This window comes from Carettochelys insculpta, chromosome 2 (genome assembly GCF_033958435.1).
Source record: "Carettochelys insculpta isolate YL-2023 chromosome 2, ASM3395843v1, whole genome shotgun sequence".
In the NCBI taxonomy this organism is placed as follows: domain Eukaryota; kingdom Metazoa; phylum Chordata; order Testudines; family Carettochelyidae; genus Carettochelys; species Carettochelys insculpta.
In genome coordinates this window covers 51,568,260-51,593,626 of record NC_134138.1, presented here as the reverse complement: position 1 = coordinate 51,593,626, position 25,367 = coordinate 51,568,260, and the positions used below count along the sequence as shown (strand labels likewise).

The window sequence follows — 25,367 nt, the reverse complement described above, 5'->3', positions numbered from 1 at the left end:
CAAGGAATCCATTTTGGAGCACTTGGAAGAGGGAAAGTGATCAAAAGTAGTCAGCATGGATTCACCAAGAGCAAGTTGTGCCTGACCAATATAACTAGCTTCTACGATGAGGTAATAGGTTCTGTGGACATGGAGAAGTCAGTGGATGTGATATACCTTGACTTCAGCAAAGCTTCTGATAGTCTCCCACAACATTCTTGCCCATAAATTAAGAGAGTTTGGATTGGATACATGGACTATCATATGGATAGAAATCTGGCTTGATGGTAGTGCCCAACAGGTAATGGTCAATGGCTCAATATCTGGATGGCAGTCAGTTTCAAGTGGAGCGTGCCAAGTCTTGGTTCTTGGACCACTGTTGTTCAACATCTTTATTAGTGACCTGGATGAGGCACTGGACTGCACCCTCAGCAAGTTTGACGATGACACTAAGCTAGAAGGAAGAGGTAGATAAGTTGGAGGGTAGAGATAGGATCCAGAGTGACCTGGATAAATTGGAGGATTGGGCCAAAAGAAATCTGATGTAGTTCAACAAGGAGAAGTGTAGAGTCCTGCTCTTGAGATGGAAGAATACCAAGCATTGTTATAGGCTAGGGACTGACTGGCTAAGCAGTAGTACAGTGGAAAGGGACATAGGGATTATGGGGGATGAAACGCTGCATTGAGTAAACAGCATGCCCTTGTAGCCAAAAAGGCCAATGGCATATTTGGCTGCATTAGGAAGAGAATTTCAACCATATCTAGAGAAGTTGTTGTTCTCCTTTATTCCGCACTGGTGAGGCCACATCTGGAGTGTTGCATCCAGTTTTACCTCCCCCCCCCGGCCTCCCCCCCCCCCCACCCGTACAGAAAGGATATGGATGTCCTGGAGCAGGTTCAGCAGAGGGCAATGAAAATGATTAGGGGGCTGGAGCACATGACCTATGAGGAGAAGCTGAGGGATTTGGGCTTATTTAGCTTGCAGAAGAGAAGACTGAGGGGAGATTTGATAGCAGACTTCAGCTTCCTGAAGGGGAGCTCTAAAGAGGTTGGAGAGAAACTGTTCTCAGTGGTGTCAGATGGCAGAACAAGGAGCAATGGTCTGAAGTTACAGAAGGACAGGAGTAGGTTGGATATCAGGAAAAACTATTTCACCAGGAGGGTGGTGAAGCACCAGAATGTGTTGCCCAGAGAGGTGGTAGAATCTCCATCCTTAGAGGTTTTAAAGTCCCAGCTTGACATAGCCATGGTTGGGATGACTTAGTTGAGGCTGATCCTGCTTGAAGCAGGGGGCTGAACTCAATGACCTCTTGCGGTCCTTTCCAGCCCTATGATTCTATGCTGCTGCATGTGGTAAGATGGAAGAAGGAAGGGGCTATGAGAGTGCAGCTGTGTGGCTAGGGTAGAAGAAGGCCGTAGGGGCTGTGGGGTGCTGCTGTGTGGGGTGGGGTGGAAGGAGGCAGATGGGCTGTGGGGTTCTGCTGTGTGGGGCAGAGTGGAAGGAGGTGGAGGAGGTTATGGGATATTGCTTTGTGAGGAAGAGTGGAAGGAGGGAGAGGGGGTATGGGTGAGGCTGTGTGGGGCAGGGTGGAAGGAGGTGGAGCAGGTAATGGGACGCTGCTGTGTGAAGAAGAGTGTATGAAGAAGGGGGTAGTACGGGTGAGGCTGTGTGGGGCAGGGTGGAAGGACGCGGATGGGCTGTGAGGTGCTGCTGGGTGGGGTGGGGTGGGGTGGAAGTTGGAGGATGGGCTGGGGGTGCTGCTGTTGTGGTGCAAGGAAAAGAAAGGGGCTATGGGGTGTTACTGAGCGGAGGGGGGAGCAGACGGAGGGACAGTGCGTGCCGCTCCCACGAGGGAGGGAGGCTGGCGGGACTCGTTGCTGTCAGGGTCGCGGCGCGCACAGGCAGGGTCGCTCAAGACCCGTTTGCCGGGAAGTCCGTCCGTCCGTCCTCATCCTCTTCCTCTTCCTCTTCCTCTTCCTCTTCCCCTTCCCCAGCGCGCCGCCCGCAGCCGGCGGCAGCCCCGCCCGCCGCGCATCCCTGCGGGGACGGCAGCAGCCCAGCCCCGCCCCCCGCTCGCCGGTTCCGGCTCCGCCCCCGTGTGACCCGGGCCGGCGGCGAGCTGCTCCGCGCCAGCCGGGCCCCAGTGCGACGGCGGCGGCGGCAGGAGGAAGAGGAGGACGCGGAGCAGCCCAGCCCCGCCCCGCCCCGCCCCGCCGCTCCCCCGCCCTCCCATGCCGGTGTGGTGCTGCCGCTGCTCCCTGGCCGCCCAGCTCAGGTGCGTGGCCGCGGCGCTGCCGGGCTGTGGGGCGCGCGCTGGGCGGTCCCGCGCGGAAGCCGCTCGCTGAGAACCCCCGCGGCGGCCGGGGTGATGCGTTCTGCTCGCGCCCGGCTCGCGGGCATGGCGGGCGCGTGGGGTGGGAAGCGCAGGGAGGTCCCAGGGGCGGGGCAGGGCCGGCAGTGGCGTTCCGGGGTCATGGCCGTGTGGGGGAGAGGGTTCCCAGGGGGAATGGGGTCCCCAGGGAGTGACTGCGTTGGGGTAGGGGTGGAGGGGAAATAGGATCCCCGGGGGACTGACTGGGGGGTGCAGTGATAGAGTCAGGAAGTGCTGTGATAAGTGAATTGGGTGGAGGGGGATGCAAGAGGAAGAGCAATAATAAGGGCAGGTGTATGGGGGTCGGGAAGTGGTGTGCCCAGGAGAATGACTGTGATGGAAGACAGATGTGAGGAGATGGGGTCACAAGGTCAATGGTTGTGATGTAAATGAGGTGTCTGGGGAGGTGGATTGCAAGGGGGGTGATAGTGATGGGGTAGAAGTGTGGAGAGGAGCAGTGTGGGCTTGTTGTGAAGAGAGTGGCAATAAGAGGGGGGTCAGAGAGGGAGATAGGAATGTGGGCAGACATGGAGGTGGGGTCCACAGGGGAGCAGTCAGGATAGGAGTGGCGGGGCAAGATGTTAAGAGTCAGAAAGTGCTTTGAAGAGAGTAGAGGGGTTTGGGGCCATGATGATGTTAATGGGAGGGAACAGTGTGATCATGAAAGAAAGGTTGTGATGGATGTTGGGGAATTGGGTAGGTGGGATTGTGAGGGGAATGACACTGTAGGATAGGGAGATGGGGTTGTGACAGGAATGTCTGTGATATGAGCAGAAGCAGAGAAGTGAGGGAACAGGGATGGAGTGTGCACCAAATGGGTAGGAGGAGACAGGAATAGAGGAGAATGGAAGGGATATAGGGGAACCAGGTTGAAGGAGATAGGATTTGGGAAACATGGTTGTAACTTGGTATGGTTGGGGTATGGGACCGAGACAGATGTATACTAATGGCTAAGACCCTACCAAATAAAAGCATCGTGGACTGGGGAGTGTATTCTTTTCTATGAAATCTGTTTCTTTGTGTGATTTTATTCTATACTGTGTAGATATGACATGGAAGACCAGTGTTTCTCATATTGATCATCCTTTCCCAAAGGGGAATTGCAGAGTGGGGTCACAAGGTTATTTTAGGGAGTTGGCAATACTATTTAAGTATTCCTTCTGTGCTGCTGCCAGTAGGGAAACTGCTTTCAGAGCTGGCGGGGGGCACTGCAGTACAGCAGCTGTTGGCCAGTTGTACTGCTCTGTAGGGAGCAGCAGCAGCATCACAGAAGTAAGGGTAGCAATACCGTATTATGGCACCTTTTGTTCTGTCCTGCTGCCTTCAGAGCTGGTTATGGAGAGAGTGGCAGCCGTAGACTGAGGACCTAGCTCTCCAAGCAGCTGTGCTGAAGTAAGGGTGATAATAGTATACTCTGCCATCCCTACTTTTGTGATGCTGATGGTGGTGGCTCTACCCTGAGAGCTGGGTTCCTGGCCAGCAGCCATGGTTATCCAGCTTCGCAGCTCTGAAAGCAGTGTGTCACCTGCAGTAGCACAAAAGTAAGGGTAACAGTACCTCAGTCATCCCTACGATAACCTTGGGAACTACTCACAACTCCTTTTTTTGGGTCAGAACTCCTACAATTACAACACACTGAAATTTCAGATTTAAATAGTTGAAATAATGAAATTTACAGTTTTTAAAATGATATGGCCGTGAAATTGACCAAAATGAGCCCTGAATTTGGAAGGTACCTACCAATGTGTGGGTTAAAGGCCAGATTTTCAATAGTCAGCCCATGTCATTACTGACTTCATCTTCTGGATTTTCTAGGAGTGGAATCACACATGCTCATTTGTACAGAAAAATGGATGTGCCTGTGACTGTGTGCACAAAATTATCACATGCTATTTTAAGGAATATTTTGCTGAATATTTTTCTTTCATAATTTTTAATCATACAATGGAGTGTGTGTATGTGTGGTTTTTTTACGGGATCTCATGTATATATCTTGTCCCTTTCCATGCTTACTCCTATTTTGTCTTGTATATAGGGAAAAAATATATCTAGTAGCTAATATATCTAATATCATAGGGCTGGGAGTTGGGAGATCTGATTGCTGTTTCTGAATGTGCCACAGAAATGAATATTTGATTGGACAAATCTCTTAAACTCCCAAGCTTTGTCTTCAATGAGTTGGTTTTTTTTGTTTTTCTCTCTCTCTCAAGCTTCCCTCTCCATTGTAACTTCACTGTGCTAGTAGTGGTGAGTGCATTAGTATAGGCTGACTGCTGGTGTTTATACAGCCATATCATTTAACCCTGTTCGAGTATGTCTAGATGGTGAGAGTTTGTAAGAAAAAACTTAATTTGGACAAGACTACAGTGCCATTGGCTAAGTGTGCACAAGGCTTTGATGCATTTACTCAACTGTAAAGCAGAGATAATGATAGTTATTATGGGGTTAAAAGAATTAATGTACTGTACACTTGTAGTCTTAAACTTTGGACTGAGGCACTGTCAATTTAGAAATGCTATTATAAGCAAACATTTGTTTACTTATTACTTTAAAAGTAAAAGAATTGGAAAAGGGATGGGGGAATCCTATACCAGTCACTATTTAAGCTGTTTGTATACTTGTCTTTTACTTCAAATTGGACAGTAGAAATCAGTTAAATAGTTTTCACATTTGTTGATTATCAGTTTTATTTCTCAGTTCATTTTAATGCAAAGTTTGAGTTTTGAATACTGATTGAGGTTTTTTTTAATAAACTGTTTTCATTTTACATATGTTTTAAAATGTTTTTGTTGGTGTGACAGTTCTTAAAAACTTGTTTTTGCTCATGTAAAATTTGAGGTTCTATTTAAGTGGGGAATAAAACTTGTATTTTATCTACCATCTTGGGGTGGGCTTATCAGACTGTTTTTTTTTTTCCCTAGAAATCATACTGGAGTAAGAATAATTTAAAACTGGAAGTTGTCTGTTGAAGAAAGAATAGCTTCAACTGAGTTTTCACAATATTTTAAAACTTATGCCATTGTGTAAAGCATCCTTTCTGCAGAAATATGCCACAGCTGGTTAAGTGATAGATGCTACAGAAGAATTTGATAGCTATTATTTGGTCTTGAAAAATAATCTTGACTTAGCTTTTATAAATAATACAAATAGTAAGGTTTTGCCTCACAACTTTTCTGCATTGATAACTAAAAAAAATTTTTTTAGAAAAGTATTATCTTACAATAAATGAGGAGGCTCATTTTAAGTTTGGTTATCAGAAGAAAACATACCGAGTTGCCTTTGTGATGACCTATGATAACATTATTTGGCCCTGTCTCTGTGGCTACGTCTACACTAGCCCCAAACTTCGAAATGGACACGCAAATGGCCATTTCGAAGTTTACTGATGAAGCGCTGAAATGCGAGCTCATGGGAATAAGGGGACTTCGAAGTAGGCGGGGTCCTTTTGAAAAGGAGCCCCGTTGGGACGAGCCGCGCGGCGGTGAGGCGTGTCAATTTCGAAGTGCTGTGGCCGCCCGCATGCTAATGAAGCGCTGAATATGCATTTCAGCGCTTCATTAGTAAACTTCGAAATGGCCATTTGCGTGGCCATTTCGAAGTTTGGGGCTAGTGTAGACATGGCCTGTCACTGATAAACTACTGATAAACCACTTACAGTTATGCAGGATAAGAGCCAAAGTGATGTAAGCAAATCTTTTCCTCTGACATGGTCTACCAAGTCTACAGTGTAATCTTTGTTACAGAAAAATTGTTTGGGGCTTTGATTTTATATATAGTCCAAGACTAGAAGAGAGGTGGGAAGACCTCCTTACAGTTTGCACTTAGAGAAGGATTAAAATTGGTGTTTCACATTGTAATGATTAAATTTAGTCTTCAGACCTGATACGATAGCTCTTCAGAGAACAAAGTAGTTTTCTGTGTAATATTTTAGTCAAATAAATTAATTTAAGTAGATGATACAGTTTTAATTTATTGTGTTTTCACATTTCTTTTGGTATTGGTAGCTAAATGTTCACAGTCCTTACAAATGCCAAATATGTCTTTTATGTTCAAATAATATCACAGACATGTATCCATGTATCACTTTTGAAATTTTATAATCACGTAGTTATTTTCTTTTAATCAGAATTACTGCTTTTGTTGTAGACTACTCAGATCCAGCAGGTACTACTGATATCCCATGTAGATCTTTCAGGGGGAAAGAGGAAGCTGGGTGTAAGTGAGGATGTGAGGAGAGAGGCATGGCAAGAAAGGCTTTGGAGATGGTAAGGGATTGAACGAAATTTTGCAGAGACCAGATTAGCAAGAACGCTTCGAGTTTAGTTTATGTGTTAAGTAGGAATGAAGGTAGAAATCTGCATATTACAGTATATGTATGTGTTGGTTTATTGCCTGTATGGTTGGCATTAGGGCTACATGTTGGTTGCTCAAGATAAGCATAGAGATGCATGTACTGTGGCTGGCTCAAGTTAAATGATCAGGGAAACTGTTGAGTGAAGTGTAGCTAGATGCTAGAATGTTGTGCTGTTTAGTTTTTTTTTTTTCCTTTTTATGATTTGTGCTGGCTCAACTCAAAATTAACAGATGTTTTCTGTAGGGTATAACATAACAGTTGGAGTCAATTAAACTTAAGAAAAGTGCTTTTAGTTTAATTTTAATGTCCTGTTCTGTGTTTCCTGGCAGATAAAGGACCAAAATGGAGCACATTTCAAATAGTTTTTGTCATGGGATTAACATGATATGGTGTTGCATCCTACTACAGACAAATCCATATGATCAAGGACAGTGCTGTCCTTCAGTTTTGGCTGGGAACCTAGAACTTCAAACCAAGTGGTCCTGTGCAGTATATCTGAATTTTCATTGAATCATAGGGCTGGAAGGGCCCTCAGGAGGTCATCTATTCCAGCCCCCAGCTTCAAGCAGGCTCAACCCCAAGTAAATCATCCCAGACAGGACCTTGTCAAGCCAGGACTTAAAAACCCCTTGGGATGGAGAATCCACCACCTCTCTAGGCAACGCATTCCAGTGCTTCACCACCCTCCTGGTGAAGTAGTTTTTCCTAATATCTAACCTATTCCTCTCCTTCTGTAACTTCAGACCACTGCTCCTTGTTCTGCTGTCTGACACCATTGAGAACAGTTTCTCATCATCCACTTTAGAACTCCCTTTATAAGAGAAGAGTATCTGTATACAAAAGATACTTAAGGACCTACCACATTCCTGGTCTATTTTGATCAATTTCAGGATCATATGATTTTAAAAATAATAAATTTCATTATTTCAGTTATTTAAATCTGAAATTTCATGGTTTTGTATTTATAGGGGTTTTGGGATGGGGTTTGAAAAGTTATTTTGGCTTTTTGTTTTAAAAACTCCAGCGTAAAGCTATTTGTTTAAGCTGAGTTTGCTACAGTGTTTGGAAATCAGGGTTTACTGAAGTATGCAAGTTTATATGAGATCAAATATGCTCTTGAAGGAGGAGTGGGAAGAAATAAATCTATTTTTACTTTCCAAACAGAGTGAAATGCAAAAAAAAGTATTTTTTTTCCAAAGGAAGCAAATACCTATCACCATGATAGGCTGGTGATATACAGCTTGAACCTCTCTTGTCCAGCACCCTTGGGATGTGACTGGTGCCGGATGAGAGAATTTGCTACACTATGGGAGGTCAATAGTCTCTAGCACAGGGGTGTGCAAACGGGGGGCCTTTGGGGGGGATGAAATTTTAAAATGGGGGCACAGCACAATTGGCTACCTCCCTGGGGGTCCTACACCGCCTCTTGTAGCCTCTGTCACCTCAGCAGCACTGTCCACCTGCCGCCTCCTGCCGCTGGCAGAGGGCTGGCTTCATTTCCTTCCCTCCCCTGCCATGAGTGCCTCTGCAGCCTCGCTGGGCTAGGATGACCTGTGCTGCCAGCCCTCCTGCCCTCTAGGGGGCCACCGTCCCCTGGGAGTGCTGGCATCATTTGCATGAGTGGCAGAGGTAGCTGAGTGGGGGGGTAAGAGTTGTGAGCTTCAATCTACCTGGAGAGCCCTTTGTTCAGTTTGAGACAGCTCAGGCTTTTTTTTTTTTTGGTAAGTACATTTATGTTGATCTTTTGTTTTGTTCTTTTGTTTAACTTTGCTTGGGATGGCTGGAGGGGTGTGCTGGGAGTGGGCTCTTTAAACAGCAGGGACCTATGTGGTTTTTTTCCCCACCAAGATGGAGAGTGGGTGGGGCAGAGTCTTGAAACAGCAAGACAGAGTTTTTATACAGAGAGCACTCTCTGTTTCATTAAAAATGTGAAATATGTTGTCTTTTATGTATAGAAATGTGTATATTCACGTTTATATACTGATTAACAAAGTTTTAACAGTCTACATACTTATTTTTCTTATGTGTTGAAAGGTTTTTTTTTTTCCCCTTCATATGAACAAAAGTGAAATTTCCGTCAGTTCAGTTTACATTAGACAAGTTAGGGGGCCCTGGCTAATTGCAGTTACAGAAAGGGTGGAAAAAGTTTGCTCACCCCTGTTCTAGAACATTACCAACACTTCCACTGTTTACTGGGCTCTTAGAAGGTATTTAGGGATAATTCAGAACTAAGCACAGAACACTGAGAGCCAGGACTGATGGCTGAAAATGAACTTTATGGGACTACAGGAACTTGGCCACACCTATGATAAGTGGTCATCCCAGATAACTAAACTCATTCTGGATTATGGATGTTGCCAGAAGAGAGCATTCTGCATTAGAGAGGTTCAACTGTAACAGGAATTGTCAATTTTAATAGACTCAGGAAGACAGTGAAGCTCTTTACTATCATTCCTGGGGAAAATAGGTGGAGATGCACTTATTAATATTGTCCAGCCATGCTTAAAAGAAAGGTGGGAGATGATGTTTATGGTTTAATTAATCAGCAACTTGAAATATCTGGGAGTACCCACGTAATTGGGAAGTGATAATACTGGAGTTTTGATGTCCCTCTCCTTAAACACAGTTGTCAAAAATAAAACAGCCATCATGTAGGACTTTAAAGACTAGCAAAATGATTTATTTGGTGATGAGCTTTCCTGGGACAAACCCATCACCAAATAAATCATTTTGTTAGTCTTTAAAGTGGTATGTGACTGCTGTTTTGTTTGTTAGAATACAGACTAACACAACTACTTCTCTGTTACAGTCCTAAAAACTGAAGTATATTTTTAAACAATTTCAAAAATTAAATAATCTGAAGTGCCCTACTGTAGGTAAGAACTTAATTTTCATCTTACTTTTAACCTGCCAGTATCCTTTTAGATATATAAGTAAAGAATGAGATCCATTAACACTTTGAAAGGATTTGAAGAGAGGAGTTTGTATAGTACTTCACTATTTTAATCTAATAGAAATCCAAGTAAGATTATGACTCCTTGGGACAGGGATTTTCCTGGAGTTAGCTGTCCCATGCTTGGCCATTATAAAACATATACTGAGTTTTTGAATGTAAAAGGATTACGCTATTAGGAGTGAATTTAGCAGAAACAATCTATTGAAATTGTTCTTGGACAGTGTAACTCAGAACATATGTCAGTTCATTAGTCAATTGATTATTTTAATAAGGTATTTATTCATTGAGTTATAATTGAATATAGTTATCTCCCAACAATCTCTAGACATATGTTATTTATCAATTACGTAAATGTCTAATAAAACTTTGTAAAGTATTGCATTTAATTTTTGACCAATTTTGGGAAAAAGCCTTCGTAATTAAATATCTTGTTTATAGATGGATAAATAGCTGACTCTAAATTTTGGCATTATTGAAAGGCAATTATTACCAAAAACCAAATGTTTATTAGAGTGGGGATATAAGAACAGTGGGGGGAAAGCAGTTTAAAATAATAGATTTATAATCTGACACTGGATTTGAATGAGATTCACATTAAATTATATTCTGCAGACCCTTTTCTGGGCCTTTTTAGAGGAAATATATATAAAGTATGTTTACGTATAATGGTAGCAAAGAAAACAAAACAGCAGACATGTAGCAGTTTAAAGACTAACAGAATGATTTATTAGGTGATGAGCTTTCGTGGGACAGACCCACTTCAGAAAAGCTATGCTGAAGAATAAAATGTTATATATGAATGGATTAGTGTTTATTTCACTTTTGTTTAATGTCGTCAGATTTTTTTTCAGTTTGACAATTTTAAGGCAATGAGCCAATAGTGATTTAATTTTTGAAGAATGTTTTGTAATGTTCAACTGATGTGTTTTCTCAAATGGAAATTGCAGTGGACCTGAAACCGAAGGACAACTGTTGGGCTCCATAGTGCAGCATTTTGCTGACAGCCTTCGGAGGAAAGTTAAAAGAATGCCCTTATTAGAAGAAACCACTCTGACTGGGGATCCTCTCCTGACTGTGCCAATAGTAATAATAGGTGAGTTATTTCCAAATATGACTTTGTGTTCTTTGTTACTACCATTACTTTTTAATAACCAGGAATGCAAATTTGTTTGCCAAATGATAATGCACCCCAAAGGTGAGGTTTAAGAGGTGATTTATTTTATTGACAGATATTCAGGCAGCAATGTTGGAGCATGTATGATGGGTTTGTTGGTAGGTATCAGCTTCGTGTGCAGTAGAGATTTAGACTTGAATTCTGCAACCTGATCTGTTGAATAAACCTTTATGCCTGCATGAAGTCCCACTTAGTGTCAGTAGGACTTGACGGGAGGAAAGTTTTGTCTGAGCAGGTAAGCTGGAAAGACACAGATATTACAGTTAAACAGTTTGTATATGGTACAGTTTTGTAAGTAAAAATTGCCTTTTACTAAATATGATATTTCTTTTTGCAAACCAGGAACATATATTATATCTATAGGCAAGTAATTATATAGCTTAATTTACATTTATTTAGATTCCTAATTTTTACATTTTTATTATATTAGAAAAAGATTAATAAGGCATTTCTTATTTGCTAGCTGATTTTTTACTTGTGATTTGTGTCTCAGTTGGAATAGGGGAATTTGAATATAATCAAAAATGACAAAACACCATTTTAAAGTTTTTCAGTTAGAGTAACTACCTTTAATAAGGGGCCTTCCAGAAGGGGGAGGTTCCCTTCTGAAGGAACACAGTCTTACACGGCTGCTTTTGCTTACAGAAATGGCTCTTCAGAAAGTGAGATTTCACAGGAATATGCAAATGAGGCACAAGATGTTTAAATCTGCACCTCATTTGTATGTGCCCTTTCTGGAACCTTGCCAAATGACAAACTGTGGGAAGAAATATTTTCTTCAGTAGCTGACCCTGTGGATATGTCTACACTGCAATAAAATACCTGTATCAGCTGGTTTGGGCTGTGGAGTTGTAGCTGTCAGGGTGCAGGCTGGACATAGGGCTCTGGGGTCCTTCCCCACCTGCTGAGTTGTCAAAGCAAGTTGATGAACTCTACTTCATCTGATATAACCTGGAGATCACAAGGCCATACATTGCTCTGCTGAGTTCCACGTGTTACAGAAAGAGTTTCTGGCATTCTGTCAGTCGTAATCCAGGACTGCTACATAGTTAACTGATTCAAAACTTGCATTAGTTTTCCGTAATTGTACATTATATGAATACCTGAACTAAGTACTACTGCTCCTTTTGGACCTCCTCTACTTGCCCATATCATATGCAGCAGCCTTGACTTCTTCCAGTTTTTAGTCACGTATTTTAGAACTGAAAACCTTACAACTTAATTCCCTCAGTGGGCATCCTGTTATCTCTGTTGTGCACCTGTTGGAAGTAAGAACCCTTCAAAATTGAAATCTTACTTTAGTAAGACAGAATGAAAGCATGGCAAGTTTGTTCACTGAATTTCATCTTGGTATTTCTTCAAGCGAGTCTGTGCTTGAGACTTACCAGGAGGCTTACTGGTTAACTGGCCCTTGCAAGGCCCAGTTAACTCTGGCAGGGGCCAGCGGACTTGATGGTAGGACCCCCCACGATTGTTGATTAACTGGTTAAGAGCTATTGTTTAACTGGTTAACAGTTTTAACATTCCTACTTCATTCATTGCCCATCTCTCTTTTAGCTTCCCAATGTTAGTGTCTTCCCACAGCAAAAATTTAATAATAAAACTAATATGATTTGTTCATTATACATTTTCCTGACCTTACATTGTCCTCCTCTCAGATCCCCTGAGCTTTGTCTGTCATTCTTCCCTATCTGATGCTTAATTTAGGTCTAGACCCTGCAAATCCTTATTCAAGCAGACAGTCCTTGCTCATATAAATTGTGCTGTTGGGACTTGAAGAGATATTTTTAAGAGTAAGTTCCTTTTCAGTTACTAATTTTTGGTTCTTTTGTGCACAGCATTAGCAGTGTTTTGTGTTCACAGTTTTGTAGCCCAGACTTGTTTTTTCTAGTGTATTGCCCAATAAAACATTTATTTAGAATTTATGAAGTAGAAGAAAAAAGGGAAAATCAGAACATTTAAACTTGGAAGATTCAATAAATCTTCATTTCTCCTTTTTGTAAAAAAGTGTTTACTGGGAAAAACCTTTCAGTAATGATTTCTTAAATATCAGTAAAGCAGCACCATCAATTTGAAAATAATACTTCTGCCTGAAAAGTTTGCCCTACGTTCTTTAAAAGTAACATCAAAGATTACTACTGCTGAGTGACGAACAAAGTCCAAGACTAAATAGAATTAATCAGAACAGATAGGGATATGTTCACTTTATTTAATCACGGAATTTAACATATATACCCTAAAAGCAAATATAAATATAAGCGAGTCTATGTGTGTTTGCTTTCAAATTGGGGTAATAATTGTAACTCAGAAGCCAATATCTATACTCTGTCCTGTTCTAGATTTTCAAGAGATTGTGAGGGTACAGAACACTTTTGAATCTAATTTAGTATAAGAAGTTTCTGCAAATGTTGTCCCCCTCCTCTCAAATCTTGGGCATTTCCTGTGCTAACCAAACACCTAAGCTGCTAAACTCAGTCTGTTTTGCCCAGGATGCAATTCATTCTCATGAAAACATAAGTATGATAAAGTTATCCTTAAAACAACTTTGACAATAAACAGGTTTTACATCCATTGGTTCCGAGTCGGCTATTTCACTGCAGTGTCTTATTTTATAGTGTGTATTTTTGTCATAGATTTCTGTTAGCTGAGACAGCTTCTGCAATTATGCAAATAAGAAATGAGCCAATATTTGTGTAATTAGACAGTGGGTGGCTGGAGTTTAAAATTCAAATAAATACAAATTATATAATATATATATGTCAGACCAGTCTGATGGCTTTCTTTGATAGGATAACAAGTCTTGTGGATGAAGGAGAAGCAGTGAATGTGGTGCACCTAGACTTTAGTAAGGCATTTGATTTGGTCTTGCATGATCATTTTTTCAATAAACTAGGCAAATACAACTTAGATGGGACTACTATAAGGTGGGTGCAAAACTGTCTGGATAATCATTCTTAGAGAGTAGTTATTAATAGCTCACAATCCTGCTGAAAGGGCAGAAATAGTGGTGTTCCACAGAGGTCTGTTTTGAGACCAGTTGTGTTCAAATCTTCATCAATGATTTAGATAGTGGCATGGAGGGAAGGTTGAAGGAATTGAGCGTGTTTAGAAAATAGAAGACTAAGAGGGAACATAATAGCAGTTTTCAAGTACTTAAGAGTGTAACAGTGAGGAGGGAGAAAAATTGTTCTCCATGGCCTCCTGATAGGATAGGACAAGAAGCAATAACTGCAGCAAAGAAGATTTAGTATGGACATTAGGAAAAAATTCCTAACTGTCAGGGTGGTTAAGCACTGGAATACATTCCATGCAGAGTTTGTCGTATCTCCTTTCTTGGAGATATTTAAGAGGAGATTAAATAGGCACCTATCAGGGATAATCTAGAGACTCTGGATGGTGCTTGGTCCTGCCATGAAGGCAGGGTCGACTTGATGATCTCTTGATGCCCTGTCTAGTTCTGGTGTTCTAGGATTCTATGTATTTATTTTTTCTGAAATAATACTCAGAAGTTCCAAAAAGGATCAGGGTTCCATTATGATATGCACTATGCAAAGATGTGATTACTGCCCTTATATATATATATATATATAATATATAAAAGCATTGGATCAGAAAATAACCCAAGGCCTCATTTACAATATAATGTTGTTAAACTCAGGGGACCCAGTTGTGTTATGTTAGGGACAGGACTTTTTTTTTCCCCTGGGTTAAATCTTTGACCAAGTCATGGAGACATTTGTGTAGTATAGATGAAATCTCTGAGTGTCCCATTAGCAAAGTTCATTTAATTACAGGCTGGCTCTACTAATCTTCTATTTCTGTCAACTATTCCATTAGATCAAATGACAGAGGCTGTGCAGTGGATCTAAACATGAAGCCCTTAGATATTATAATGTGTGCCATATAAGCATCCATGAGAAAACTAAGAATTCTTTCTTTACAGTAAAGTTTGAATAGTGTGCAGTAAGTAAGGCCTGTGGTCATATATTGAACAAGGTGGGTAAAACAAAATATTGAATAGTTGCTTATTAAATGAGCACCATCCATCCTGTTAGATGAGGTTGGGATGCTGTGGAAACAGTAATATGCAATCATGGCTATATCAAATGCCTAAGGGACCACGTTAAGATTTCATAGGCAAAAGTAATGTAATTCTGGCTTCTTACAACTTCTGAAGGTTGACTTTGCTAACAGAATGACATTTTCTAACATAGTACTTCTATGTGCACGTGAGTTATGTTAATATTCAGATGACCACCAATCAAGGTCCTGTAGTGTGTGCATATAGTAGATGACTGGCTCTGATGTTTAAGTTGGCTATAGAGTCACTTAAATCCCAGCCACTTTGTAATTTTCCTTATTATATCCAGTTCTCAGACAACTGTGCTCTAACTAGTTCTACTGAATCTGTTATAGTATTGACAGGGCAGCAATGTCTTATAAATCACCATGAAAGGTGAAACTCACTGTTGACCAGATTTCATTGCCACATTAGCTGTATGTGGTGTTATATTTTGAGTGTCAGGGTTTTTTTAATGAATTCTACATTGACCTACACTTAATACACTTTGGTTTTAGATTTTCACAAGATTTATTACGAATTTCTCCCATACCAAAAAAAAAAAAAAAAAAAGAGAGAGCGAGCTTGAGATGGGCTTATATCATATTTATATTCCTACTCATCTCTTTTTAACTAGGTATTCTCCCTCACCACCCAAAAAGCATTCTGCAGAGTTGTTTTTGAAAAGTTTTAGGGTTTGTAGCAATATTAAGATTTTAGACTGTAAGTTTTTCTGGATAGAGAGAGTATGCTATATGCATAGTGTGTTTTGAGATGTGGCTACTGCACCTTAGCTGTTGTAGTAAGACTTCTTAAAATGTTTACTTTTTTTCAAATAGGAAATGGACCTTCAGGAATTTGTCTGTCTTACATGTTGTCTGGGTACAGGCCATATTTGTCTCCTGAAGCTGTACATCCGAATCCCATCTTGCATAGTAAACTAGAAGAAGCTAGACATCTCTCTATTGTTGACCAAGTAAGTTTTCACTAACATTTCATTCAATTGATTTCTTTTCACAAACTAGGGTAGTAATCATCTTGTTTTCTTGTGAGTTTCTTCAGATATTTTTTCATAATTTAAGATATGTTATGCCATTGGTATGCTCTTAACCTGCAAAGAATGCATCAAGACCTAAACTGTTACTCATTGAGGGAGGCATGATAGAAGCATAATAGTGTGAGCCTTGAGCAAATTACCAGCTCTATCTTCCTCCATTTTTCTGACCTGTAAAATGAAGATCATATTTGTGAACGGCATTGAATGTGTAAAGTGCTAAAGAAGTATTAATCCAGAAATTCAAGAAACCTACTCTAGGGGATCCAGTGAACTTTATTCAGTCACAGTTAAAATGCCTCAATAAATAACTCAACATTTGGCATCTTCACTTGCACAAAAATAACATTGACCTTACTTGACTAATTTCAGATATGCTGTAAAATTATTACTCTCTCAGTAAGTGCTCTTTATGTCTGCTTATTTATATTCTGAATTTAATTTAATGATGATAAACACTTTCTGTTAGTGACTGTGCTCTGAGTCATGTACAGTTATGTATTTTTTGCTGGTTCATTGTATTAATCCTTCTAATACAGAGTGGGACAAATATTCTGGATAGAGGAAAGAAAATAGTAAGATTTGAATTATGAAGTAATTTATTTTTAACATCGTTCAGGTGACAACTTTGTAAACATCAATTATTCCTGGTTTGATTTTGACAGAAGAGGAATTTGTCTTTGCTGCTGGCTATAATTGCTGTGTATGCTCATGTGACTTGCACCAACAAGGCTTCACCCCGATTTGGAGAATAAAATGTCTCCTTGCCTTGTCAACAGACTTGTGTCCTGAAGTTTGAGATTTTCTTTCCAGTCAGTTGAAAAATCCTTTGCTAGGATGATGCTTCTAGTTTTGAAGACATGGTTGTTAGGTGGATGCTGGAAAAGGAATATAAATATTTGTAGAAAACTTTATAAAATATTTGCTTTTAAAGCATAACAGCATTTAGAATTAATTAGAAACTGTTTTACAAAGTCTAGTGAAAAAGAATAAATGTACTGAAATAAATTCAGGAATAACTGGTCATACAGGAGACTGACTGACTTGATAAGACAGAAGTCATCTAGTCCAGTGGTTCTCAAGCAGGGGTACCTGTACCCTAGGGGGTACTCAGAGCTCTTCTAGAGGGTGCATTAACTCAGTGTTTTTGAACCTTTTTTACAAATTAAAAAAATTAGGTGGACACAAAATAAGTCTAATTTTTTTCCTTTTGCACAATCATAAATACGATGGCAAGTTTATTGCCTGTAGGCAATTTCTTCCAACCAGCCAGTTATGTTTAAGTTGTTTAAACAAATGTATTTCAGTGGTAGAAAAAAATTGTCTGAAAATTGAAGGTACTCCAGGGGGGGCGGGGGGACTTACATATTTTTTTTCTTTTTGAAAAAGGGGTACTTAAAAAAAAAAAAAAGTTGAGAAACACTGATCTAGTTCAAACCATCCACTGTGTGCTAGATATGATCACATTATGATAGAAAGTGTGATTTAGGGAACCTGTTCATTTTATGGCAACCTTATTTTTTAAAAATATGGCTGAATGACCTTGTCCTTTTACTAATACAACTTAATTTACAACACCTTTTAAAGTTACCCGTTGTGTTTAAACAATGACTACAATCCTAATTTATGTTATCAGAGTCAGACTTTTCCTGGGAATGTAAATCATCACTAATTAAGAGAAATTGTCTTTTATCTTACTAAAAAGTAGCAACCTGCTTTGATCTTCTACAAAGTATTCCTTTAAAAATGTATTTCAGGTAAGTTAAAAGATGTAACTCTTGTTTTACTTTCTCGACTGTCCCTGTGCATAGTTTTTAAATGTTGGCAGGTCTTGATGTGTTAAAAAAATGATCTATTGACAGAGACAGTATCACCTTTGACAGGGTCATGGTGGTTATGGAGATACTGAAACAGTGACAAATGCTGTATCTAAAATTGCTTTGAATGTATCTTCAGACTAAATATTTTAACTAAATGGTAACCGTTGCAGTTTTCCTGTAAGTTTGATCTTCTAATAGTGGTCTACAGTTGAAATTCTATCTGCCTATTAAAACTACGCTGCATGGTAACAGTTGCATCAACAATGAAAATTTTCATCTTGATGTAGGATTTAGAATACTTGTCTGAAGGTCTTGAAGGACGTTCTTCCAATCCCGTTGCAGTACTTTTTGATACACTGCTTCATCCAAATGCTGATTTTGGCTATGATTACCCACCTGTTCTGCAGTGGAAGCTAGAACAGCATCATTATATCCCCCATATAGTGCTTGGCAAAGGACCACCTGGTGGAGCTTGGCATGTGAGTAAATTTTTCATTTATATCTCCCTAACTTGATAGATTTTTATTTGTGAGTTTTTTCTTACTATGGGCCTGATTTGTAGACGTTAATGGGAATTACAGCTTCAGTCTTTTGACCTACCAAAGCCCAAATGTTTGACAACACCAAAAATGGGGGCCTAAAATATATTTAGGAAATTTAAAATGCTGGGGATTCACATGCTACCATAAATAACTGTTACTTCAATGTCTTGATTCTTTATTTTGGATGTATATAATGTTCAGCAGGAAAATCAACATTACAGTTGTGTGGAACATAGATAGCTGTGGGCCTGAAATGAGAGAATATTCGAGAGGTTTTGTTGCAGGTACACAGCAGATCCACAGGCCCCATTACTCCTGTATGTGCATTTATTAAAACAAAAGTGTTATTAGTATTTCTGTATATTTGTGTTCCCTGGCAGAATTTTGATTGATAAAAAAAACCCAGCCACATTGCTGACCTAACAATTTCACATCTTATTCAGAATTATAATTCGGATATCCTGGGATTCTGTATTTATGGAAAATGCCACCTATCAATTACACAAAAAGCAGGATTCCAGGAGATGGAAGAGTCAGTATAGGCTACTTGAAGACCAGGCTGTGGCTGGTGTATAATTGCACCATAATGTTGAGATAACTGCACCTCTGACTAGAACGCTGTGCAGATATAAATATGTGGATCCGCATCTGCTGGAAACAACATGTATCCAGTCTACAATTTGTTCTCAGCCTTTTGGCTACATCTACACTAGAATTTTGTAGAAAAACCTGGGGTTTTGTCAACAAAACTTGCAGAGCATCTGCACACAAAGGCTGTGTTTACATTACCTCTCCCTTTTGGAAGGGGCATGTAAATGAAGTGGGTCAAAAATGCTAATGATGCACTGATATGAATAACAAATTAGGAAGATGGGCGCTTTTGAAAGTGGGGCTTCCTTTCGAAAGATCCCGTCTACACAGCTAGTTTGCATTTCAAAAGCAGCACTTTTGAGGTTCTGGGTAGACACCATTATACAAATGAGGTGCTGAATATTCTTATCAGTGCCTCATTAGCATTTTCCACCCACTTCATTTACACATTCCTTCCAAAAAGGAGGGGCACGTGTAGACGTAGCCAAAATGTATTTTGTTGACAAAAAAGCTGTTGTAGATCCTCCGGGGGCCCCTTTTGCTGACAGAGTGGGTCAAAAGATTGATCCACTTTTATGTGTAGACATGATCAGAAGTTTTGCTGGAACATCTCTTTCAATAGTAACTGCTGTAGACAGATGCTTCTAGTGTAGATGTGGCCTTTATGTATATTTACATACCCAGCAAGCCAGAAGCAGCCACTCACTGTGCTCAGTCTGAGGAGTGTCTGTGTGTCCCCTCCTGTGGCTTGATAAAATAAACATGCACACCAGCTGTGTTGTTGTAAACATCATTCTTTGTTTTATAAAGGGAAGCTGCCAATTGAATTCCATAGTGGTGGAGGTTGTGGGGAGAGTGCTGAAACTGAGGACTTGCCCCACAACACCCCTCACCTGCAGAGGAGCATGGTCAGTGTGCGTATATGTTTTACCTGCCAGCCGCTCCTACTGGAGAGTGGGGTGGGGCTCTCCTCTGGAGGAGCAAGCCCAGGGAAGGGTGCTTGTCTTGCTCTGCCTTACTTCCCAGCGCTTATGGGGGAGCAAGGCTGGGGCGTTCTTGGTGAGGAGTGTGGCTAGGGTGTGGGTGCTTGTCCTGCTTCCTGGTAGAAGCACCTGGTGGAGCAAAGTGGGACAACCCTCTGTGCCCTGGGCCATGCTCCTGCCCAGAAGCACCTTCCCTGCTCCCAATATATTCCAGGGAGGGGACAGAGCAGAGCCCCCAACCTTTTTAGTATCCACATGCTCTCCTTTATCCACAAAAATGAATGCATGTAGAGCAGACATCCACTGATTTGCAGAGCTCCACTTCTGACCCTCTCTGGGATCTGCTCAAGGAGTGCCCCCTTAAGTCGTGGGCCTCTTAACAGTAACCTCTCTCTGGGCAAGTACCTAACCTCTCTCCTTCCAGAGGAGCGATTCATTGATTATCCTAGCAGGTCTGACCTAGTTCAGCATCTGCACTTTCACACTTTCTTTCTCAGTGGCAAAACCACTGGTTAACCAGTGAGCACGGTACAATTATTTTTAGAACATAAGAACAGCCATACTGGGTCAGACCATAGGTCCAGCAAGCCCAGTGTCCTGTCTTCTGACAGTGGCCAATGCCAGGTGCCCCAGAGGGAATGAGCAGAACAGGTAATCATTAAGTGATCAATTTCCTGTCGCCCATTTCCAGCCTCTGGCGAACAGAGGGTAGGAACACCTTCCATGCCCATTCTGGCTGTTAGCCATTGATGAACCTATCCTCCATGAATTTATCTAGTTCTTTTTTAAAACTCTACTGTAGTCTTGGCCTTCACAACATCCTCTGGGAAGGGGTTTCACAGGTTAACTGTGCTTTGTATGAAAAAATATTTCCTATTATTTGTTTTAAACCTGCTGCCTGTTAATTTCATTTGGTGACCCCAAGCTCTTGTGTTGTGAAAAGGAATAAATAACAATTCCTTATTTATTTTCTCCGCACTAGTCATGATTTTATATATCTTATCATATCATATATCCCCCCCCAGTTTTCTTTTTTCCAAGCTAAAAACTCCTAGTCTTATTTATCACTCCTCATATGGCAGATGTGCCATACCCTTAATAATTTTTGTTGCCCTTTTCTGAACCTTTTCCAATTCCAATATATCTTTTTTGAGATGGGGAAACCACATCTGTACACAGTATTCCAGATGTGGATGTACCATGTATTTATATAAAGGTATTATGACATTTTCTGTCTTATTATCTATTCCTTTTTTAATGATTCCCAAAATTTTGTTAGCTTTTTTGACTGCTGCTTGCACATTGAGTGGATATCTTCAGAAAACTATCCACAATGACTCCAAGATCTCTTTCTTGAGTGGTAACAGCTAAGTCAGACCCCATCATTTTATATGTATAGTTGGGATTAAATTTTCCAATGTGTATTACTTTTGCATTTATCAACATTGAATTTCGTCTGCCGTTTTATTGCCCAGTCACCCAATTTATTAAGATCCTTTTGTAGCTCTTCACAGTCTGCTTGAGACTTAACTGTTTGGAGTAGTTCTGTGTCATCTGTCAAAGGCTTTCTGAAAATCTAATTACACTGTATCCACAGGGTTCCCTTTGTTCACATGCTTGTTGACCCTTTCAAAAAATTCTGATGGATTGGTGAGGCACGAGTTCCCTTTACAAAAGCCATGTTGACTCTTCCCCAACAAATTATGTTCATCAATGTGTCTGACAATTCTGTTCTTTGCTAAAGTTTCAAGCAGTTTGCCTGGTACTGAAGTCAGACTGGCTGGCCTGTAGTTGCCAGGATCACCTCTGGAGCCTTTTTTAAAGATTGGCGTCACATTAGCTATCCTCCAGTCATCTGGAACAGAAGATGATTTAAATGACAGGTTACAAACTGCAGTTAGTAGTTCTGCAATTTCACATTTGAATTTCTTCAGAACTCTTGGTTGAATACCATCAGGTCCTGGTGACTTATTACTGTTTATTTTATCAATTTGTTCCAAACCTCTTCGAGTGACACCTCAATTTGAGAGAGTTCATCAGATTTGTTACCTGAAAAGAATTGCTCAGGACTGAGGACTCTCCCTTACATCCTTAGCCATGAAGACTAATCATTTAGTTTCTCTGCAATGGCCTTATCATCCTTGAGTGCTCCTTTAGCATTTTGATCATCCAGTGGTCCCACTGGTTGTTTGGCAGTCTTCCTGCTTCTGATTTGCTTAAAAAAACAAAAAAAAAAAACTATTATTTTTTGACTCTTTGGCTAGCTGTTCTTCAGATTCGTTTTTGGCCTTCCTAATTATATTCTTATACTTCACTTGACAGAATTTATGTTCCTTTCTATTTTCCTCACTAGGATTTAACTTCCATTTTTTAAAGGATGGCTTTTTGTCTCTCACTGCCTCTTTTACTTTATTGTTTAACCACGGTGGCACTTTTTTTTTCGTTCTCTTACTACATTTCCTAAATGGGGGTATACATTTAAGTTGAGCCTTTATTATGGTGTCTATAAAGAGTTTCCATGCAGCTGGCAGGGATTTCACTTTAGGTACCGTACCTTTTAATTTCTAACAGAGAGAAAGCCATGCTAGTCTATATACTATCAAAACAAAAAAAGCAGTCAAGTAGCATTTAAAAGACTAACAAAATAATTGATTAGGTGGTGAGCTTTCTTGGGTTTGTCCATGAAAGCTCGCCACCTAATCAATTATTTTGTTAGTCTTTTAAGTGCTACGTGACTCCTTTTAATTTCCGTTTAACTAACTTCCTCGTTTTTGTGTAGTTCCCCTTTCTGAAATTAAATACTACAGTCTTGGGCCACTGTAGTATTTTTGCAGCGACAGGAATGTTGAATTTAATTATATTATGGTCGCTATTACCCAGAGGTCCAGACACATTCACCTCTTGGACCAGATCCTGTGCTCCACTTAGGATTAAATCAAGGATCACCTCTCCTCTTGTGGGTTCCAGGGTTTAGGGCTAAACTATTACAGAGAAGCCATATTCTAAGCAACAAAAGGTCTAAATGCAGGCTTAAGCTTACTAGATAGCTCTCATCTGTTCTATAGAGAACATGGCAGGTTCCAGTCCTTCAGATTCTTCAGCAGAGTTTCTTCCTCTCATAGTTAAGAAATCATGTCAGTTTGCTGAATCACAACAGACTCTCCCTTCCCACCCCCCCGCCCAGTCAGTTCATGTTGGTTCTTTGTAGTATAAGCTCTTTCTTTGTTTTCTGGGTCTCTTGAACCTGGTCTGTATCAGTATATGCAATTCATCCCATAGGGTCGTACTTCTCTGGATTTATTTACTTGTCCCAGGATCCGCATTCATTACACCACCCTGAGTCTAGTTCAGCGATAGGCAACCCAGGCTAATCAATGGGCCATATAAGTGGCCTTTCCTTACCTCACTGGGTTGCAAAATTTTTGTAACCAAGGTGGTGTCTCAGATAGGGTAGTTTTGCTAGTAGTGCTTGCGTACCTAGAATTTGCAGGGTGTGCCCACTGAACCATAAGAGTGCTTTGACTGTATACAGAGGGAGCACGTGGCTCTGAGTCAGTGCAGTCAGCACGTACTTCATTTCACACGTCCTTGCTTAAAGTGTGTGTCACTTTTTAACACTGGTAGGGGAAAACCCCTATGCAGACAATCCAGTGGAGTCATTGGCAACAGTAAACAATATCTGGAGGGTCACACACGCAACCCCAGTGGGCTGCAGGTTGCCAATCACTGGTCTAATTCCTAGACAGAGCTAGGTAACCCTCTCCAGACAGCCGGCATGCATTCTCTGGCTCACAGAGGTGTAAATGATAATTATAAATTTGATACAGTTGTCTGAAATATATGCCTATGTTTGTCTGTCAGATCTTCTAGAGGAATTGTCAGACTTTTTAATAGCTTAGATTACTGCTAAAGGAAGTGGTTGCTGACCACTTCCCTTTTTGTGTGCTGTCTGTCATTTGGCCCGCTTCTTCTTCCCCTAGCAATTGCAAAATATTGGTGTGTCAGTTCTAGCAACTTCTTATTTTACCAATATTGCTTTTACACGTACTTTACCCTTTTTTAAACAAGCAAGAGAATCAGCCCAGGCAAATAGTCCGTTCTTTGTAAATCACAAGCAGTACCTCCAGATCACTGTGCCTCCAGGACAGAGATCATGTCTTGGAAAGCTGTGACTTGGAGAAGGATTTAGGAGGGTCATTGCAGATAATCATGTCAACATGAGTTCTCAGTACAATGCTGTGCTTAAAATGTCTAATGTGATATTTGGACGTATAAAAAAGAATCTATCAAGTACAAGTAGGAAAGTATGTTTGCTTCTGTGCACGGTATTGGCTAATTCTCATGTCTGCACTTCAAAAAGAACGTGGAAATACTGCAAAAGGTACAAAGAAGGTCCACAAAGATAATTCAGGGACTGGAAAGCAAGACTTCAGACATAAAGTTAAAGATGTTCAACCTATTCATATTATCTCACCCTGTCTAGGTTAGGGCGACCATATCTCCCAATCCCAAATACAGGTTAGAGAGGTATAGGGTGGGAGGGGTAGCTCCTCCAAGCCCCGGGAGCTGGGAATTAGGATCCTCGGGAGGCCCGGGAAAGTGGCAGCTTCTGGCCCTACTCCAGGGAAGCGGCAGCTGCCCGTACTCCCCCTGCTTACCAGAGGCTCAGGGAAGTGACTCCCGCTGGCAGCTTTCCTGCACAGCTGCTGGCAGAAAACATGGGTAGGGGGAAGACCTAAATACAGGACAATCAGTCCCTTTTAAAATAAAAAAGTCAGGACATCTTTTTGGTGTCCCTAATACAGGACGGATGGTCACCGTAATCTAGGTACTTCCCTCTGGAAAAAGATGTCTGATACCCTGGGAGGCTTTTCACATCTGCTGACCAAGGCATAATAAGCATCTGGTGGCTGCAAGTTTCAGTTAGACAAATTTGTTGTCGAAATAAGATTCATTTTTCTGGCAGTAAGAGGGATTAAATACAAGGACAGTTTACCAGGAAAATGGTGGACTCAGGATTGTTTGAAGTCTGTAAAATGAGATTAGATATATTTCTAAAATATATACCTTTAATGCAGGGGTCTGCAACCAAAATAGTGAGAAGGGCCATTTTTTTTCAAATTCAGTTACAAAATCAATAGTTCAGCACTGCAATGCATGTGATTACAAGTCAATCCTTAATAAATAATATCAAATAGTACTTTTTGTCACCCCATTTTAAGAACAGCATGCACAGTTAGAAAGTTCTCACCCCCATTTCCAGTTTTTACTCGCTTCAGCTCCCAAATCCACCCTGCATTCTTAAACTTTATCTTGCCCATCTCACAAACCTGCCCTCCATCCCCAGGCTTAAATCCTCTAAACCCAAAACCTGCTCCCCACGTTCCCAGGCTTAACACCTCTTAGCTGCAAACTGTCCTGCCAATCATAAAATAGAATCATAAAATACTAGGACTGGAAGGGACCTCGAGAGGCTTTCTTA

The 25,367-nt window shown here is 40.8% G+C and overlaps 1 protein-coding gene across 1 annotated transcript in view; it reads left to right on the top strand.

Moving 5' to 3' along the window:
* The first annotated feature begins 2,187 nt into the window (after positions 1-2,187).
* OSGIN2 (oxidative stress induced growth inhibitor family member 2) overlaps positions 2,188-25,367 on the top strand; it is a 36,998-nt gene continuing 13,818 nt past the window's right edge. Inside the window, exons 1-4 of the mRNA XM_074986977.1 lie at positions 2,188-2,255; positions 10,609-10,754; positions 15,735-15,871; positions 18,057-18,248. Of these exons, the coding sequence (XP_074843078.1) occupies positions 2,212-2,255; positions 10,609-10,754; positions 15,735-15,871; positions 18,057-18,248 (519 nt within the window). The 5' untranslated portion in view covers positions 2,188-2,211. The remainder of the gene's footprint in view (positions 2,256-10,608; positions 10,755-15,734; positions 15,872-18,056; positions 18,249-25,367) is intronic.